The 21,705-nt window shown below is 42.1% G+C and overlaps 1 protein-coding gene across 2 annotated transcripts in view; it reads left to right on the forward strand.

Annotated features, from left to right (window-relative positions):
- Positions 1–21,705, forward strand: part of rgs9a (regulator of G protein signaling 9a) — a 514,629-nt gene that overhangs the window by 21,776 nt on the left and 471,148 nt on the right. The window contains exons 5-10 of one of the 2 annotated variants that reach the window (XM_084070888.1): positions 510–623; positions 3,402–3,517; positions 5,173–5,260; positions 8,292–8,430; positions 10,835–10,917; positions 11,860–12,107. In XM_084070888.1, coding sequence (XP_083927014.1) covers positions 510–623; positions 3,402–3,517; positions 5,173–5,260; positions 8,292–8,430; positions 10,835–10,917; positions 11,860–12,016 — 697 coding nt within the window. In that variant the 3' untranslated portion in view covers positions 12,017–12,107. Of the gene's footprint in view, positions 1–509; positions 624–3,401; positions 3,518–5,172; positions 5,261–8,291; positions 8,431–10,834; positions 10,918–11,859; positions 12,108–21,705 lie in introns of those variants that run through there. The other variant, XM_084070889.1, reaches the window with a different exon arrangement.

Below are 21,705 nucleotides of genomic sequence, written 5' to 3' on the forward strand. Positions count from 1 at the left end.
GGTAAAAATGTCAGCACTTGCGCAGGAAATCGGGTTCAAATCCGGGGTAGAAGAGGAACGTTACGTAGTGCAGCTTTAACCGTATTGCTCTATATGAGTTAATTGATTCACCTATGATTACATCCGTTTTTAAGCCATTGATATGCACCACTGACATAAGCAATGCACATAACACTCATACCAGTGGTAGAGATATTGAAAGAATGAGCGGTGCGTACCCAGACTGTGAAGAATTCAACACATATTCATATGAACCCTTCAAGACCGGGAACGCAACAGTCATTTTAGATTTTTAACCACTTTAACCATTATTCTATACTTTGGCTATTCAAAAATAGCAGATCTACAAGCTCATAGTGCAGCTATGAGCTTGTAGGTCTGTTGTTTTTGTTTTAAATCGTGAAAAGTTGTGCAAATCTTTGAATATGTAAGCGGTAGTGGAATTATAACGTGGCTAAAATCTAAAATGACAGATGTGTTTTTTTCCCCTCCCTCTTGGGCTCCTGTAGACTGGTGAAGTTTGTCACCACCTACAAGAACCACGACCCGTTCCTGGCACCGTGTTTACCCAGCAACCCCTGGCAGTCTGACAACGACACGTACTGGAACCTCAGCATGAGACGGTAAGAGGGACACCAGACAGACAGACAGGACGAGAACTTCATAGCATAACCTTAATGGGGACCCCCAGAGGTCCTTGAGGGGGTTCCAGGGGGTCCCCAGATAAATTAGTTGATATAGCATGGGAAAATGTTATCCACGTTAATCCTATATACATCAACTATTTGAAAATGGTCGAAGTTTGAAGATTTATTTTCTTCTAAACATAATAACAACATAAATCTTGTATGGAGGTCCCTGGAACAAAATGTTTTCATGGCCTGATATATATATTAATTTGGGGGTCTTTGACATGAAAACTATTGAGAACGGTTCTCAATAGTTTTCATGAACCACTGATTTAAGGGGGCAGACATACCTTTACACACAAAGACTAAGCCTCTTTTCTGACAGCTGTCTTATTCTGACAGGATTAGGATTAGTTTACAAACAATTAGCCAGTTTGACCCTCGCGTCCAGCATTAGAAAGTAGGCTAAACCTGTTAAAGCACTATCAACTTTTATTCTGCCTATGAGGGCGGATTCTGCCAATGCTTTTCAATGGGAACGCCCATTGTTGCCATTTGTGGATTTCCGCAAAAAAAACCCTGCTCCGTTCCCATTGAAAAGCATTGCCAGAACCCGCCCGCATAGGCAGAATTAAAGTTTGGCTTGACCGCACCCTCAACCTGGCATCCGTATACTGGCCATGGCATTATTGGCATTAAAAAATCTTCACAAAGATTTTCCCTATTTCACAAAATCTTTCAGAACATTTCTAAAATGTTTAGTAGGGCTTAACCCATTAAGACCTGGAACGCATCTGTGTCACTTTTAGATTTCTTTAGGCTATTCAAAAATAACAGATATACAAGCTCATAGCGCGGCACCAAGTGCCGCGCTACGAGGTTGTAGATCTGCTATTTATGTAAAATCGTGTTTTTTTTTCTCAGGTCTTAATGGGTTAAAGGAGAATTTTGGACCAGGTTTTTCTTACCTTTTCTATGATGTTATGATATCCTAGGATGAATGGTACAGTAGAAAAAAATCATAACTCCATCCCGGGTCCGCCACAGCTAAAAAAAAAGAGATTTCAATCTATAGCGAGACTTCCGGTGGGGCGCATTCAAGACAATCACATTGCATAGTGTTCTGTCACTATGAACGTCATATCTCACCAAAATAAAAAAGCTATCAAAATATGCAATCTAGTGCAAGGCCTATTGGCGCGCGTTTTTAGCTGTGGCGGACCCGGGATGGAGTTATGAAAATGTTCTACTGTACCATTCATCCTAGGATGTCATAACATCATAGAAAAGGTAAGAAAACCGTGGTCCAAAATAATAATATTTTTTTTTTAAATGGAGCACGTCACCCATTTTAAACATTATCTTTGTTATTTCTCCTCACTCATTATAAGATGGCACAATTTTTGGCTTACTGTAAATCGCTCTGGATTAACACATTGGGTGCCAGCATTTTTTCATAACAACTTACCGTGGGTGCCAGCATTCTCCCCATTGACTGCGCTTTGCTGTTTAAAGCTCTAGACTCCACGACGAGCAAATCCACGTAAAAAAAGCATCCATTCATGTAGCGCGATGACCCTGGCTATATCCTGGAACGATAACATTTCACTCGCGAGTTACAACGGGGGGGGATCGCGTGTCGCGCATGACCGGTTTTCCCCACCGGAAACAGATTCGGAGATACAGGCAGGAAATAGACAGGAAGCGGATGGGGAGCCATGTTTTTGTTTCCGGTGATCTATTTGGCCTATCCTTCTCAGGATCACAATGGGTACTCCCAGAGCTGCTCCAGCCCCTCCCGTGTGGAAAAAAATGAAAAAAACAAAAAGACACCAAAACCGAATACCCTTCGGTTTTGGCACTCCACGTAACTATTTGCAAAACCGAAGGGTATTCGGTTTTGGCACCCCATGTGTTAAGTGCGTCTGCTAAATGCCTAAAGTGTAAATTGTAATTGTAATTTGTGTCTACTCACTCTGTGTCTCATTGGTGGGTTGTGGACAGTTCCCAAACCATGCCTACCAGTGACATCATTGACGGGGATTCCAAGGTTAAAGAAACTACAGCCTTTTTCTTCCTGGAAAGTTAGCATTGTTAATAAAGGTTTGAAATGATCAAACCTGCCTACCAATGATGTAAGCAAAGAGAGCAGCTGTTTGTATGTGGAGATTTGGTGTAGAGGGAAAAAAGGAGGGGGCCAAGTATAGACCCCTGGGGGACCTTAGTCAACTAAATATATCCCTGCTGTCTCTCAGAAACCAAACTCCAAAATGTCAATTTTTCAGAAAATGAAAAAAAGTGGAGTTAGGAGGTTTTGTTCATCATTGATAAGAACATCTGAATGGACCTCCAAGCTCACAATGAGGTTGGAGGTCAAAAGGGGGTGGAGCCTGGAGTCAGCAAAACCAGCTCCTAAGTCCACCCCCCTTTGGTGAAGTTAGCTGGTTTAGCAGAAAGTTTGAGGATCCAATGGAGTTAGCTGGTTTTGTCAGAAGCGCTTTTTAATGCTTTTTATTGGTTCAATATTTGTTTTACCAACACACAGACGTAAAGGGTGCTCAATGGCCCTGATTTATTGAAAAAAATAAACTTTTTATTATAACCAAAAGTATCACACAACCTTTAAGTGGCTTAACATTTATGCTGTGTACCGAGCTGGTGTGGGGACATGAGTACTGTGTGAGTGAACGTCTTCATGTGTCCACAGGGTGGACATATTTGAGTTAGACATTTGGGGACATGTTTGACTGTAGTGTCTTCATGTGTCCACAGGGTGGACGTCCCCACTAAGCTCCGTGTGGAACGCTGGTCCTTCAGCTTCTGGGAGCTTCTCAGTGACCTGCGCGGACGAGACGACTTCAAGGTATTCCTCAAGAGAGAATTCAGTGGTGAGTTTGTGTGTGTGTGTGTGTGTGTGTGTGTGTGTGTGTGTGTGTGTGTGTGTGTGTGTGTGTGTGTGCGTGTGCGTGTGCGTGTGCGTGTGCAGGGGTGCCGATTTATGTCTGCGCTATTGGGTGCGCAACGCACGTGCGGCCAGCGCCATGAAGTGCAGATGTCAGAGGGTTTTTTTTTTTTTTTTTTATCAGTTTGTGATGGGTGCTCGTCATTTCTCCTGGTTTAACCCCGAGACACCCACAGTATCGGCGCCCTTGTGTGTGTGTGTGTGTGTGTGTGTGTGTGTGTGTGTGTGTGTGTGTGTGTGTGTGTGTGTGTGTGTGTGTGTGTGTGTGTGTGTGTGTGTGTTTCTATTGCGAAGACCAAATGTCACCACAAGTATAGTAGAATTTTCCTTGGCCTCATCAATTGTCGTTTTATGGCTGAAAAAAAGATTTGCGGAGTTAAGCACAATACATAACTCCTTCTGACGTCCAAACTTTTGTTCGGTAAAGGGAGGTGATGTAACTACAAATTGACGTCATTGCGAACTTCGGAAGGGCGGTCTCAAAACTTTCCCTCGGAAACCCGCGCCCCTCGAAATGTTCGGACTTCCCGAACTATAGTTCGCAAAGTATGTCCGAACCCCGACACGTCACAATGCGACGCGTTGTGAGCTTGTAGAACGGCTATTTTCAAATAGCCTACGTATAAAATGGGGCTGAAGTGGTTAATGTAAGTTTTATAATAAGTAACTAGAAAAAGTGCTCCACGGAGCACAGGTCTCCGCCAGGTTAGGTAGGTTATTGTGGCCTCCTGGTGGCGCTATAATAGGCCAATTTGAAAAGGGTGCCATTTCTTCTTGGGCATTTCACGGCAATCAGACCTTGCATTCATGATTTGAGGCATTTTGTTCCAAAAATGTGTGTTGCTAAATTAGACCTGCTGGTGGTGCTATAACAGGCCAATGTGAAAAGGGTGCCATTTCTTCCTCGGCCTAGTGGGAATTTGCGTGCGAAGTTTCAAGGAAATCGCATGCTGTGTTCATGATTTGAGGCATTTTGTTTAAAACAAACCAATCCAGCAAACTTTGGAAGGCAATCTTAACCAATTAGGATGGAATATGGAAAATCGGACAGATCCGTGTTGATCACAGGACTATAGAGATACTGTGTACCGATTTGCGTGATGTTTGGATCAAATCTGAAGGAGTACTGTCAAAAAATATGTTTTGCACAAATCGGCCTCCTGGTGGCGCTATAACAGGCCCATGTGAAACATTTGGGGCAGAGGTTCTGAATTGGCATCCAGGGAGTGTGTGTGCAAAGTTTCGCTGCGATCAAGCCAATGGTGTGGGAGATTAGCTGTTCACAGACGGACACACGGACACACACGGGGACGGAGAGGGGGTAAAACATACTCTCTCGCCATGCCTTCGGCCTGGCGGAGACAATCATTTATATCTGCAAAGTAACTAGTCACACTAAGTAACTAGTGTGTGTGTGTGTGTGTGTGTGTGTGTGTGTGTGTGTGTGTGTGTGTGTGTGTGTGTGTGTGTGTGTGTGTGTGTGTGTGTGTGTGTGTGTGTGTGTGTGTGTGTGCGCGTGCGCGTGTGCGCATGCGTGCGTGTGTGTGTGTGTGTGTGTGCATGTGTTTGCGCGTGTGACAGGGGAGAACTTGGCCTTCTGGGAAGTGGCAGAGGAGATGAAGTGGGGAGCTGCGTGCGACATGACGACACAATCTGCGAGCATTTTCAAGTGAGTTGAGCACAAATACAGTAATGACTGTGCGTGCGTGCGTGCGTGCGTGCGTGCGACAACGTACATAAACCGTACGCACTTAAAAATGTTTTAAGTACTGGGAGCTGACGGTAGGTGTTGTTTAGCTGATGGTAAATGTTGTTTAGCTGATGGTAGGTGTTGTTTTAAGTACTGGGAGCTGATGGTAAATGCTGTTTAGCTGATGGTAGGTGTTGTTTAGCTGATGGTAGGTGTTGTTTTAAGTACTGGGAGCTGATGGTAGGTGTTGTTTAGCTGATGGTAGGTGTTGTTTTAAGTACTGGGAGCTGATGGTAGATGTTGTTTAGCTGATGGTAGGTGTTGTTTAGCTGATGGTAGGTGTTGTTTAGCTGATGGTAGGTGTTGTTTTAAGTACTGGGAGCTGATGGTAGATGTTGTTTAGCTGATGGCAGGTGTTGTTTAGCTGATGGTAGGTGTTGTTTAGCTGATGGTAGGTGTTGTTTAGCTGATTGATTGATTGAATATTTTATTAGGCAAAAGAATGTAAAACAACACATTTACATTTAAAATACTTTGTCTAACAGGTCCGTTCATAAAAGTCCTTGCGGACTTGTTTCCAATGAGGGCCTTGGTATTCAATTCATAGACATATGTAGTGGCACCACAGTTCAAATATCATTACACAAAGAAATAAAAAAATAAAAAAAACAGCAAAAAAATTATATATATATATATATATATATATATATATATATACATACATACACATACACATACATATATACATATATACATATATACACATATACATACATACACACATACATATATATATACATATACATATATACATATATATATATACACACATACATACATACATATATACATACATACATACAACACTATGTACAGCCAATGGAATAAAAAAAAAAGGGGGGAAAGATATGTACAAGAACAGGGGGGGGGGGGGGGGGGGTCGGCTGTCTAACGGGAAAATGGTACTACCTCCTCTTTTGGCCTCCTGAAAGGTGATTTTTTAAGGCTCTTTTAAATGAGCCCAGCGAACTGCATTTTTTGAGGGATGGGGTTAGACCATTCCAAACCTGGGTGGCAGTGCTGTAGAAGGAGAATTTGCCCATGTTTGTTTTATGGGTGGGTGGTACCAAATTGTTGTTTGCACTCCCTCTGGTATTGTGACTGTGGGTGTCACTAACCTTTTGGAGGTATTTACTCAGATATGCGGGAATAGGGGGCATATCGGGCAAATTTTCATTTACAATTTTGAACGCCAGTCCCATTTTTAGTTGTTTAACCCTGTCTTCCACCCTGAGCCAGCCTAGGCTGGCAAAATGGGTGGGAGAAAGGTGGGTCATGGGCCCCAATCCGAGGAGTAGCCGAATCAGTTTGTTTTGGGAGGTTTGAAGTTTAGTCTTCAGTGACACTGAGGTGTTGGAGTACCAGGAGGTGCTAGCATAGTCAAAATGTGGTTGAATCAGGGCCCCTGAGAGGGTCCTGAGGGCCTGAGGGTTGACAAAAGAGGAAACTCTGCCCATAAATTTGGTTCTCTGGTTTACTATTTTGACCACCTTTGTCCCCATGCTTTCACCTGACAGGTATTTGTCGAGAATACAACCCAAATAGGTAATCTCTTCTTTGCTAGAGATAATTGTGCCATCGACTTTGACCTTGAAATCATTTACATCCATCTGTCTGAGGGAATGTTTGGTCCCAAAGAGAATGGATTCAGTTTTCCCAAGGTGTAGTGACAGTTTGTTATCAGTAAGCCAAGTACGGATTTTTGAGAGTTCGGAGCTGAGCGCCTCCTCAACTTGCAGCTTGTCCTCTCCCGAGATCAGGAGTGCCGAGTCATCAGCGAACAGGAACAATTTGCAGTTACAGGCAGCATTCATGTCGTTAATGTATAAAAGGAACAGTAACGGCCCTAGAATGCTGCCCTGAGGAACCCCACAGCTCACCGGGAGGGAAGAGGACATGGTTCCGTTGATGTCAACCACTTGTTCTCTTCCCTCCAGGTAGGATCTCATCCAGTTTAGTGATGTGCAGTCAAAACCAATCGCCCTCAGCTTATCAAGTAAAATTGAATGGTTTACAGTGTCGAACGCTTTTTGGAGGTCCAACATGACCATGCCGCAGTATTTGCCCGCGTCTACCTCACGTTTGATGTAGTCGGTCAAATACAGCAGGCATGTGTCAGTGGAATGGGAGGTTCTGAAGCCCGATTGGAATTCAAACAACAGTTTATGCTCGCTGAGGTAGCTGTTGATTTGTTCTTGAATTATTCGCTCTACAACCTTTGAGATGGAACAAAGGATGGAAACAGGCCTATAGTTGCCAGGTTCTAATTTGCTTCCTTTTTTATGCAGAGGGATAACTCTTGCCAATTTGAAATCCTGTGGGACGTGACACTGGCTGATGGATAGGTTTGTGATTTGGGCTACTATGGGGGTGATGGGGATGATGGTAGGTGTTGTTTTAAGTACTGGGAGCTGATGGTAGATGTTGTTTAGCTGATGGCAGGTGTTGTTTAGCTGATGGTAGGTGTTGTTTTAAGTACTGGGAGCTGATGGTAGATGTTGTTTAGCTGATGGCAGGTGTTGTTTAGCTGATGGTAGGTGTTGTTTAGCTGATGGCAGGTGTTGTTTAGCTGATGGTAGGTGTTGTTTAGCTGATGGTAGGTGTTGTTTAGCTGATGGCAGGTGTTGTTTAGCTGATGGTAGGTGTTGTTTAGCTGATGGTAGGTGTTGTTTAGCTGATGGTAGGTGTTGTTTAGCTGATGGTAGGTGTTGTTTTAAGTACTGGGAGCTGATGGTAGGCGTTGCTCTCCACCTTAACAATCCATCGTCTATCACACTGAAAAGGGGATAGACTCCCTCATTTACAGATCTGTCCGTGAACAGTGCCAGATGGATCATGTTTACTGTGTGTGTGTGTGTGTGTGTGTGTGTGTGTGTGTGTGTGTGTGTGTGTGTGTGTGTGTGTGTGTGTGTGTGTGTGTGTGTGTGTGTGTGTGTGTGTGTGTGTGCAGTACGTTCCTGAAACCCGGAGCCCCTCGTTGGATCAACATAGACGGTCGTACCATGGGTCTGACAGTGAAGGGTCTGGAACATCCTCACCGCTACGTTCTTGACGCCGCGCAGACGCACGTCTTCCTGCTGATGAAGAAGGTCTGTCTGACGCCCTCTTACGACACACACACACACACACACACACACACACACACACACACACGCAGGCACGTGCGCGCTCACACACACGCACACACACACACACACACACACACACACACACACACACACACACACACACACACACACACACACACACACACACACACAGAACACACACACTGTACTAGTACCTCTGGACCTCTCATACAGTAGGTCAAGATATTAACTGTGAAGTATGCAGATATAAACACAACTCTAAGTTTGAAGTCATAAAATAGCACAATTAAACGTATTCTTCCAGGACTCCCAAAAATATATTTTCTATTTGTTTCTATCTGTTCCGAGGACATGACTCAAAACTAAAGGTGACTGTGCCTTTTCAGTCAGGGCCCTCACTGCACCACGCTACCTGAGGATATCAAGTGTGCCGAATTACATGTTAAATCACTGTCCAAGACACACAGCTTTAAAACTGCTTTTAATTGTGAACGCAGCGGAAGGAGGCGCGCCGAAGGCGCGCCTCCGCGCAAGTGGAGCTTACTATGAAACCGTGCTCGGCTTGTGAGTGTCTCTGTCTCTCTGTGTGCAGTATGTGTGCACTGCCTGTGTGCAGCCAAGTAAATGTCCAATATAGACGTACCATACATCAAATGAAAGGTCTTTGAAAACTGAACACACCTGTCAAGGTTGCGTTTAGGCCCGCCCCTTCCCCCGGAAGCCACGCCCCGGAGAAGTCTCCTAAAAACTCCCCATCGAAACCCCATGTTAAATGAAAAGTGCCCGAATCGCTCCGAAACTTTTTCTACCCCCCCTAAGTGGTGGTTTACGAACAAATACTTCGAGCTCGGATTTTGGCTCCGCCCCCCCGGAAGTGGGTGAAACAGGCACTTCAAACACTTTGTTGAATTGTTCAAAAACATTCAAAGTTTTTTTTTTGTGAATTTGTATTTTTCTAAGATGCTCCTTTTAACGCAGAATTTCTTTGTATTTTTTATTTATTTGTTTTGGTTACTTAAAAAAAAAAAAAAAATTTCATTAATTTGTTTTTATTTTTTGGCGTTCGCTTCCCGCGTTCGCGCGTCTTACTTGTACTTGATTCTTGATTGTTAATTATGTTGCATCTGTTATTGTTTATTTTAGGGATGTGTGATATATCGGCCAACCGATATATATATATCGATATATGTGTGTGTATGTGCGCGCGCGCGCGCACACACACACACACACACACACACACACACACACACACACACACACACACACACACAGTGTAGGACAGTGGTTCTAAAAGTGGGGTCCGGGGATCCCCAGCAAAATGATGGGTAGTTAGGAACCAAATGGACCCGTATGGATCTGTAACTCAGAGTGCACAAATCGAACCAAATGGACTCTTGTATGGGTCTGTAACTCGGAGTGTACAAACCATATGGACCCTTATGGGTCTGTAACTCAGTGTCCAAATGGAACCAATTGGTCACAATTTTCAAAGATAGGCCTACTGGAGAAACTTTTCAATAGCAGATTAGATTATTTTTTGGAAAGATTTAATGTAGCCTACTCTCAGAGAGTCAATATGGTTTTAGAACTAACAGATCAACATCTCAGGCATTGATGGAATCCATTGAAAGAATCACAGATGCAATTGGAATATCAATTTACATCAAAAAAGCTTTTGACACTATTTATCACAACATATTAATAAACAAACTGGAGAAAATTGGTATTAGAGGCATTGCAGTAGACTGGATTAAAACAAAGTTATTTGGACAGACGTCAACAGTTTGTGAAGTTGGGCAAATACAGCTCAAATCATTTGGACATTGCTTGTGGCGTCTCCCAGGGGTCAGTATTGGGGCCCAAACCTTTTATTCTTTACATCAATGATATTTGCCAAGTTTCTAAGCTGCTGTCACTGGTACGTTTTGCAGTTGACACAAATGTTTTTTGCTCTGGGGATTATCCATATAATAATATAAAATAATTTGTAATAAACAGGCATTGCTTTTTCAAATTCAGTGTTTACTATTGTTTTTCAGAATGGACAAAACTGTTTTTTTTATCGATCATATCGACATCGGTTATATCGGTTATCGGCCATAACAGCAATATATTATATCGGATATCGATATCGGCCAAAATGTCTCATCGGTGCATCCCTAGTTTATATTTGTGGGTTGCCCTTGGTATCTTGCTTTTCGGCCAATCTTTGTGCTTGGTTCGCTCCACTGTTTTATGAGTGAAAAGCACTTTGTAAACTTTGTTGTGAAAGGTGCTATAGGCTAAATACAATATATATATAATTTTTATCTGTATTATTATTATTATTACTTTTCGTATTATTAGTACTTGAAACACTTCCAGTGCCATAGTTAGTTGTTAATGAATGTTTCCTCTGCTACAGGATACATTCTTCAGGTACCTGAAGTCCCCCGTCTATAAAGAGATGCAGAAGAAAGCTATGAACCCAGAGCCTCATAACTTCAGGTTGGTCCTTCATACAAGTCTGGAAAGTTACTAAACATTACATGTTCTCAAGCACTGTACTTATAAAGTAGCATTTTTATTATGGATTTAAAAAAAATTGACCAAATTTGATTGGGAGACAGTCATCTAGCATTATATATATATATATATATATATATATATATATATATATATATATATATATATATATATATATATATATATATATATATATATATATATATATTATATCTATACTCTGCTATATGGAGGTGCTTGGTAACTTAGTGAGAAAGCACAGATGGCTTCACACTATTGTATGCATTAAAGAGATGTTGTAATTAAATTAACCCATTAAGACCTGATTCTACCGATTCTACAAAATTCTACTGAATCAGTAGTTTTCAAACTTATTTGTGCCAAGGACCCCCAAATTGATTGATGTATATTTGGCCGTGGAACCCCATCTGAAAATGTTTGTGCTAGGGACACCCCCAGAAGAGATGTGTTGTTTTTTATTCAACACTTTGAAGATTCTTCAGAAATGTTCAAAAATAGCAGACTCAAGCTTGAGCGCGGCACAAAGTGACGCGCTGTGAGCTTGTAGATCTGCTATTTTTGAATAGCCAACGCAAAAATCTAAAAATGACACCGGTTTTTAATGTGTTAAGCTACTGGCTTTTTACCACCATGATGCAATGCGGGCCTGATTTTGTATTTATTCTTCTAAATGGGGGGAATTCCCCTGTTATATGCTTCACATAGGTGGTGGGGGGGGGAGAGAGAGAGAGAGAGAGAGAGAGAGAGAGAGAGAGAGAGAGAGAGAGAGAGAGAGAGAGAGAGAGAGAGAGAGAGAGAGAGAGAGAGAGAGAGAGAGAGAGAGAGAGAGAGAGAGACATGGAAACGAGAGAGAGAGAGAGAGAGTTCTTGTAAGCGTTCATTTTGTTTTGTGTCCACCTACAGTGATGCCCAGCTGCAGCAGAACGCCGGCAGCAGGAACCCGGGCATCCACCCCATCGTCCTGTGGAAACAGGAGGAGGAGGAGCGCGCCAAGGCGGCCGTGGCCTCCGCCCCCGTCGACGTCAAGGCCATGATGAGCAAGATAGACAGGAAGAAATAAATAAGACCTATACTGTACGCCCAGAGGGACAACACTTCCTCCACAGGGTCTTCCCACTGATAAAGGCTCCGTTTCATTTAGTGCAGTACAAGTAAGAGTCCAGAATTCAAAATTTACTTGAGTAAAAGTATTGGCATCAAAATGTCTTTAAAGTATCAAAAGTAAAAGTAGTCAAATGTTTGAAAATATCAGATCTACAAGCTCACAACGCGTCGCATTGCGACGCGTTGTGAGCTTGTAGATCGGCTATTTTCAAATAGCCTAGGTATGACGTAGGGCCAAAGTGGTTATTGTGTTGCAGTGGAGTAAAAGTATAATATTTGCCTCTGAGATGTAGTGGAGTAGAAGTCAAAAATATTGGAAATTAGAAATACTCAAGTAAAGTACAAATACCTCAAAATTGTACTTGAGTACGGTACTCTGTCTGACCAGAATGGAACAGAGCCTTCATTAGTATCATTGGTAACACCTGTGAAGGAAGTGAGGAATTCGAGGCCCAATTTAATTGCAACATGGCCGATGTGCATAGAGCGTATTTACAGGACATATACTGCTGCATGATGTGAGTCAGTGGTTCCCAACCATTTCTTTCCTTGGAGTTGCTGCTATAGAGACATCCCTGATGAACTAGTGACAATCTTTTAGTTACATCTGACCAGTGTGACTCTGACAACTAAATGAATGATGCTCTTTTCTCTGTTGAGCTAAATGAAGCAAATGACACGTGCAGTTTGAGTGTTTTGACAGATACTGTATGTCACTGTAGTGACAAACATCTGTCCAGTACAGATGGAGTGTGTCTACAGGTAGTTTGTGTGCAGCTAATACACAAACATCTGGATTAAGGAAACATTTGACTTAGGTCAATCAAAGAGGAACTATCAAGGTATCAATCCATAAAACAGATGATGTTAAACCACGATGATATTGACTTAATGAACGTACATGTTTGAGTGTATATGTAATGTATGGAGTATAGATTATTGCTCATATACAGTATGAGTGAAAAGTGTTTTGAGAATGTAGTTGGTAATTTGTCATTTGATGCACTTCAACAGACCAGTACATTTTCAGATCAGGATTTGATCATGACCCAAAATGTTTCACTCATTATGAGGTCAGGGCCTCATACGGCATATGAAATGATATTCTATTAAAGTTGTTGTTTCTCTGTCAGCCTGTCCAAATGTCTCCCAAAACTCCCCCAACTGACTGGTGAAGAAAACACTGAGCCATCAGCTCACAGTACAAACTCTGTAATTCATATTCACAAGACCATGGCGTGTGAAATGTTTATTCTACAGTATAATCATAAAACACACAACAAATGAATCAGTGTGTTAGTGGGCTTGAAGGCACACATCTGTGTGGGAAAACAATAAATGATGAATGAATGTACAACATGGTTGACATGATGACTGTTTTATGCCTCTCGCACGCACGCACGCACGCACGCACACACACACACACGTGACTCATGTCACACCAGTGACTTAGTTTAAAGGCACCAGTCCCACCTTTGATGAGGGTAATCACCTTATTCGAGATTATTTATTTTATTATAACAGTATATATTATATATTACAGACATCCAAGTTGTCAGGCCTACAATGTTGTCATGTGTATTATACATAAAGTCCACACTGTTAGCGCTGTTCCCATAGAAAACAATGGATACACATTGTCTGCTTGTAGCTATTCTGAGCTGTATGAATTCTAGCTCCAATCGGAACCTCTCCCTCCGCTATATAGCTCCGAGATGAGGTTCCACGAGGTTCCACAGGCTAACATTTTAAGCGATTTAAACGCTTATTTCAACCCTTCAGTTAGATTTTTTTTTGGTGCTAGAAGTTAAAACATCTGAGAGCAGGGACCTCATCTCGGAGCGGTAGCGGAGGGAGACGTTCCAAATGGGGCTACATGAATACATGTGACCTGTATGTTTTATGTCCCCTCAATGACACAACTCTTCCTCACGAAGTGAGGCGGTGAGCTTGTAGATCTGCTATTTTTGTTTTGCCTTAAGGGTGGGTGGAGGGGCGGGTGGGCCGACAGTGGATGGTGATCTGCGTTGTGTTGTGGATTAATGAAGTTCCAGCCCACTTCATTCTTTGTTGACAGTTTATTCTGGTAAGAATACACACATGTCTCTGGTCAGTGACGTCTTTTGGTGTAACACACCCAAGCATCAGCACGTCTTGGGCAAATCTCATTTAGACTGGCCTATTCTAACAATCAATAAACAACACAATACATCACGGTATCACAGTAAACATACAGACTCTGGCTGGAAAAAAACTGTTTGCTGAGGAACATATCTTACCTTGGGCAAATCTCATTTAGACTGGCACCACTCTAACATGGACACGCCCATGTCTATCAATGAGGTGCCGCCCACTAAACAAAAATAAATGCACACTGTTGCTCCAATAGGCTCTATGCACAGCAGCCATATTATCACTTCCTTCACAGGTGTTACCAATGATACTAATGAAGGCCCTGTTCCATTTAGTCTAGTCACAGTGGTTTCCACGAGCCCCATAACTCTGAGAGTGTACAAATGGAACCAAATGGACCCTTACGGGTCCATTTGGTTCCATTTGTACACTCTCAGAGTTACACACCTGTAAGGGGCCATTTGGAAGCCCATGAGGGTCCCTGGACCCCAACTTTAGACCCACTGGTGTAACAGAGTGTTTCCAGTGGGCCAACATGCACAATATCAGCACCCTGACTCTGTTTGACCAGAATGGCACAGAGCCTTCATTAGTATCATTGGTAACACCTGTGAATGTCTTCATAATATGGCTGCTGTGAATAGAGCCTATCTGCACCAAACTTGGTACAAACACTGGTCAGGGGTCTGCCATGACAATAGTCACACCAGGGGCCAAATCAAGGGACCCCAGTGGCCCCAGGCACACCACTGCTCCAATCCTCACCAAACATGGTACAAATGCTGCTCAGGGGTCTGCCATGACAATAGTCAGACCAAAACTGGCCATAACTTCCAACTTCCAACATACATTGCTCTGATCAGCGCAATATAGAACTAGATTTGAAAATCTAGTATAGCAAATAAGCAGAGGCTGAGTTATGTTTCCTTGCTTTTCATTAATGTAAGTACAACTTTAACTGAACAAACACTCTATCGCAATTAATATCACAATATAGAGCTATTTAACACTGTCACTGAACATATACACTCTACAGTAATGAGTACTATCAGAATATAAAGCTATTTAACACTTATTTTAGCCAAAGAAAATCATTTACCCTTAAAATTATCGGAGTACTTCTTCCACCACTGGTGACAGCAGTAGAGAGGAGGTTACACCCATGTCGGCTCACACTGGACATGTCATTATGCACACTCAGGTCACTTACACCCCATAATAGTCATGTGTTAGCGCTGCTGAACTGTACATGTAGTCAAGTACTGTACTTAAGCAACATTTTGAGGTATTTGTACTTTACTTGAGTATTTCCAATTTCCAATACTTTTACTTCTACTCCGCTACATCTCAGAGACAAATATTGTGCTTTTACTCTACTACAATTATTTGAAAACTTTAGTTATAGTGTCTTTGTAGATTTTGCCCCAATTATTTTAAAAATAGTTTAAACAACACACATCTTGTATTGTGGTCCCTGGCACCACATATTATTTTCAGATGGGGTTCCGTGGCCCAAGATATTAATTTGGGAACTCTGTCCCAGACAGCAGCAGTACAAAAGTTTTGTTCAAACATAAAAAAACTTACAGTGTACCAAATCATATAAAACAACATTAAAAGCACAAAAAAACCCATTACAGATGGAATCTTCCATCAAATCATAAAAGTACCTATTGAATTAATTGGTTCCTTAAGTTGCAGTGGCTGCGCACAAGAAGGAATGCCATGTCATTATTGTTTCCCCCTTCTTTAAATTCTTATCCCACAATTTTGCAACCTCATTTTTTCACCCAGTGCCAATTATCTAAGTAATCCTGGGCGCTACTCTCCCTCTGCCAGGGAGAGCCCAGAGCCGAGCTCATGCCTCCTTCAATGCGTGAGGAGCTAGTAAGCCCTGACTGACCCCATTACGTATAACTAACCCTAACCTCACACTGACCTAATGTTCGGAATAATGGGATGTCACAATTATGAGCGGACCCCCATGAAGACTTGTTTGGCAAGTTTGGTTTGAGCCATGGACTGTTAAAAACACTGTACTAATAAGGGTCAGATGGGTGGTCTTCAAGAGTGCTACGCCATCTTAAGTCTGTGTGTGTGTGTGTGTGTGTGTGTGTGTGTGTGTGTGTGTGTGTGTGTGTGTGTGTGTGTGTGTGTGTGTGTGTGTGTGTGTGTGTGCGGGTGTGCGTGTGCGCGTGTGTGTGTTTGAGACTGTCATCAGTTCCATGTCACATTCACTCTGCAGCTGCTCTTCTCCAGGCTTGCTAATCGTGTCTGGCTTCAGCTCAGAGATTGTTTTGTTACTTTTTTCACCTTTTCTCCACAAAGTGTCTCTTTCTCTTAAATCATGGATGCCTCAATCACCCTGAATTCTATAGGCCAGGTAAGACCAATTACATTGTTTGTTTCCCCCTTCTGTTTCAAAGTATCAACGATAAGGAATAAGGAATTGTGGTAAAATTTAGTTGGGAATCAGTAAGACCGACAACAACTCTATTATGTAATAGTAATCATTACTATGTATGTGTTCAGTAACAGGGGTGTCCCTGTCTCTCCATCTCTTTAATAAACAGAAAAAAAAATACCTTTTCGGGTGAGGATACCGATTTTATCCAAACAGGAGAGAAGACTCATACAGGATGGATTAACAAGTGAAATTGGGAAACATTGGAACTGGAACACTATAAAGTGCAGCTGATAAAGGGGTACTCTCTCCTGATTCGATGATATGGGCAACCTACCTATAAAGATGTATTTTCTGTTTACTAAAGAGCTAACTTTTTAACAAATAAGTTAAAATATGTATATGTGTGTATATATATTCCATAGCTGCTATTTTTGAATAGCCAACGCAAAAATCTAAAACGACACAGATGCTTTCCCGGTTTTAATGGGTTAACATGAATCCAACGCAGCGTTACACAATGACAGTGCTGTCAAACTAGTCTATGAAGCTATCTATGAAATCTATGAAAAAGTTTAGACTACAACACCTTCCTTGGCCTGAGAAACGTTGTAAGACCCCTGCCTTACGCAGTTCTTAGAGAATAACACATTGATAATAATCGCTATAAGCCATGGACACAGACCACGGTGTCATCTCATTTCTTGGTCAAATATGGTCATGCTACAAAGCATCGCACGCAATTTACCGGCACTCATAGCTGCCTAGACCCTGACAAATACCAGATTCACTCACGTCTCAGCATGCTTATTTTAGGGATTACTTTTCAGCCTGGCTCATACTCCATTGCCAAAAAAACATGTGATGTAGATCAGTGGTTCGCAGAACCTTTTCAGCCTGAGACCCAAACGTTATGATATATTTGGTGTCTCCCCAGGACCTAAATGAACGTACAAAAAGACTATATGAATTAACCGCTTAAACTATTTTAGAAAATAGTGAAAATTGATTGTCTATTTTGCTTTTTTTAATGGATTTTTATTTTATTTCATTTATTTAAAAAAAACAGAAACTCTTTTGAATGCTAGACATTTTGGGGTAAATATCTGGGGATTTTTAAAAATGTTTTTTAACTTTAGAAATAATAATAAATATAGCTGCAAGCAGCGATAATACGGGGCCAGTGAGAGAGAGAGAGAGAGAGAGAGAGAGAGAGAGACAGACAGACAGACATGGAAACTGGAGAGAGAGAGAGAGTAATGGAAACTGGAGAGAGAGAGAGGGAGAGAGACATGGAAACTGGAGAGAGAGAGAGAGAGAGAGAGAGAGAGAGAGAGAGAGAGAGAGAGAGAGAGAGAGAGAGAGAGAGAGAGAGAGATGGATACTAGAGAGAGAGAGAGAGTAATGGAAACTGGAGAGAGAGAGAGGGAGAGAGACATGGAAACTGGAGAGAGAGAGAGAGAGAGAGAGAGAGAGAGAGAGAGAGAGAGAGAGAGAGAGAGAGAGAGAGAGAGAGAGAGACATGGAAACGAGAGAGAGAGAGAGAGAGAGAGAGAGAGAGAGAGAGAGAGATGGAAACTGGAGAAAGAGAGAGAGAGAGAGAGAGAGAGAGAGAGAGAGAGAGAGAGAGAGAGAGAGAGAGCGCCATGGAAACGGAATAGATTGAAGAGAGACATGGAAACCGAATAGATTGATGAGAGAGAGAGATGAAAACAGAATGGATTGATTGGACATCTCAACCTATTACCATTAACAGGAATCGAACTCTCAACCTTCGGACTAATAGGCTGCAACACTACCTATAGTGCTATAGCTTTGTCCAGGCTGATGTTGTCTGTTGAAGATCATAAACTCTTGCCTTGTGTCATGAACCAAGCCAACACTAAGATCACTCGTTCACAAACCATTTACCAATAGAGAAATTGTATGTCTCCTCGCAACCGAAAACAGTGAAAGCAGCCGATCTACAAGCTCAGAAACACGCTATCTGAAAAGTTTTGAGATTGTAGATCGGCTATTTTCAGAATGAAGTATGTCATACATTGAAAAAACGTCCTCTCAAATATGCATTTCAGGTTATCTTTACCATTTGCACATGTATTCATTGATACAGTCATGTTGTTTGCAATTCAACTTAAATTAAGTCTGCATCAAGTGAGGCTTGAACTGGCGACCTTGAAATTGTGAGGTACTCATTTAAGGGAGACGCCATTGGACCAACAGACAAGGAACTGTGAAAAAGGAGATAGTTTCACGCAAATAGCTGAAAAATCCTGGGTTTAAGTGTTTTTCAAACTGCTCAAAATTGCGGAAAATCTAAGGGCGGAGCTTACTGGTCAAAGCGATAGAGCTTGTGGATCTGCTATTTTTGCTATTTCTGAATTGGAATCCAGATTTTTTTTTGTTGCTATTTTTTAAATGGAATCCTAAAAAGTAATATTTTTGATTTAATTTCAAATGCATTCAGTTATACTTATGTTAACTTTTTGAACTTAAGTACAAATACATTGGACAAAAAGAAAATAGCATTTTAATACTTCATTAAGGTCATTAAGCTAATATAAGATAGACTGAAGTAATTAAGGTCGGTCATGTTTGCATGTTTGGAATTGTAACAGCTGAAATCAATAATAGGCTATATCAGTATTCCGATATTAACCCGCGGGCCGCATTAAGTGAAGGTGTCCATTTACTAACTGCGTCATAATCAGGGGTGCAATGCTCAGTGGACAGGGTTGCACGCCGAGCAACCACTTATTTGGCCAGGGGAACGTGCAGGCACACGCATAGATTTAAAACTACTTTAAATTCACACTTCATCAAAGTTTACAAAGGCTCCCGACTCACGCCAGGTACATTAACATAGGAATTAGCCTATATGCATATCAATTGCCCATCGTGTGACCTGTACTGTAGGTGTTAAGCGACGTGCGCGTCACGTCATTAAAATAGAGAGCAAGCACTTCTGAAATGAGCATAGCATCACTGGTCATAATGATGGACATGGTATTGTGGACATAGTATTCTGACTAGTATCTCCATCTCCATGTCTGTGACTAACTATAGGCCTATATTAAAGGCCTAGCTGTGAGCTGTGGTAGCAGCATAAATCACCACCCTACTAGGATGCTGCTGCTTCCTCTCAACTGGAATGAACCTGTTCCTCCCATATATACCGGTTCCTGCCAGTGTTGCCATGTCTGCTTATTATAAGCAACTTTTGGGCTTGTTTTTTCTGTAAAGTTGTTTGTCAATATTGGTAGTTGCATATTTTTGGCCTTGTGTTTAAAGTGTAGAGTTATTTGGGCTTGCTTCCAATGTATCTTTTATTTTTTATGTTTAAATCAGTTCTCAAACATTTGCATGTCAAGGCCCAAATGACTGCATTTCTCCGCAGACCCCCATCTGCATTTCTTTTCAAACTTAGGCTATTCCGGGGGGCGGCAGTGGCTCAGGAGGTAGAGCGGCCGCTTGGGAACCAGTTCGATCCCGGGCTCCCCCGGAGTTAGAGTGTCAAAGGGTCCTTGAGCATGACACTGAACCCCTATGAGCAGGTTGGTGCCTTGCATGGTTCCCTCCACCGTCGGTGTATGAATGTGTGAATGTAATGCACAATCATTGTAGCCTGGTAAACCCTCCCTCCGGAAATCTCATTTCCATTTGATTTCAGGAGAGAGTCTGGCCTGAACCGCCTTTCTGCAATAATCGCTGTGGGCTGGAGTTGGGCGGGAGTAATACCGTTGACTGACAACCCCTTCAACCAATGATCGTTTTTCCCCTTCAGCCAATCAGCAGTTCATGTTGACGAGCTCCAGACTATGTGACGCAACGGGACTTTTGGGACGGCCATGCCGAAAATAGGTTGCCTTATTGGGATACATGCGTGTCACTCCCCGCCCCTGCCGGTTCTCTAAATTTATATTTTTAAATAGGCTCTGTCATGATTAATTGACCACATATATGAAGTTAAACAACTAAATTCTATCCAAACGATATCTTAATAGTAAATTCCGTGCCTCAAAAAAGAAGTTTGAGACCGTTTTAAAAACTAAAGTAAACAGTGAAGGCACTCGGACAACAACAATGGCTGCCGTTCGTCTTTTGTCGGCCCCAGTCAGGCTGCACTCGGCTTCATTCGGGCTCACTCGAACTCGCCACCTGATTGGCCAACTGTCGCTGTCAATCACAGAAAGATGTGCGACGACGCTGATAGGCTCGTCGGTTCGGAGAACAGAGCGATTATTGCAGAAAGGCGGTTCAGCCCAGACTCTCTCCTGAAATCAAATGGAAATGAGATTTCCGGAGGGAGGGTTTACCAGGCTACAATCATTGTGAAGCGCCTTGGATAAAGGCGCTATATAAATGCACCATTTATCATTTATTCCAAATATTTCACTTTTTCTTTTCAAAATCTTTTTGAAAATGGCCAATCAAGAAGCTCGGCTATTTTTAAATAGCCAATGGGTTTAAAGTGCTCGCGTAGCCTAGTCCAACGTGGTTTCCAAACTGGGGGTCCCCAAATGATTTTGGGGCGTCCCCAGATGATTAGCTTAATGTGCAGCATTGTTTTCTCACTCGACAGTAAACAAACCAACATACAGTATAAGTGTATACAGGGTATCTATTTCTAAAGTTACAATTGAATGACTTTTAAGACCTTTTTTAAAACCAAATTGTCAAATAATACGTAAGAAAGAGACAAATGTAATGCCTACAAACTGCTTGTCAGCGTTGGGGGGGGGGGGGGGGGGCTCAACGCCTCGCGAACGCGGCACGTTGTGAGCTTGTAGATCGGCTATTTTCAAATGTTTTTCCTCTTTCTTATATGATTTGTCAATTTGGCCAATGTTTTACCAGTTTTTATAGTAGTTTGTTGATTACTTTTAATGCAGAATGGGCTTTTTTCTTTTATATATTTTTTTGTTTGTTGAGGTATTAAATACAGTCATCAAATTGTCACTTCACTGTCATCTGGGGACCCCCAAAAATCATGTGCCCCCCCCCCCCCCCCAGAAAGGTCCTGTGCTCTGGTGAATTTGGGGAGTTTGATACCACATCAAGGAGAAATCCAGGAGAAATGAGACTCAAGGACACTCCTGGCCCTGCTT

Source organism: Gymnoscopelus microlampas (genome assembly GCF_963454915.1).
Source record: "Gymnoscopelus microlampas genome assembly, chromosome: 11".
NCBI lineage: Eukaryota > Metazoa > Chordata > Actinopteri > Myctophiformes > Myctophidae > Gymnoscopelus > Gymnoscopelus microlampas.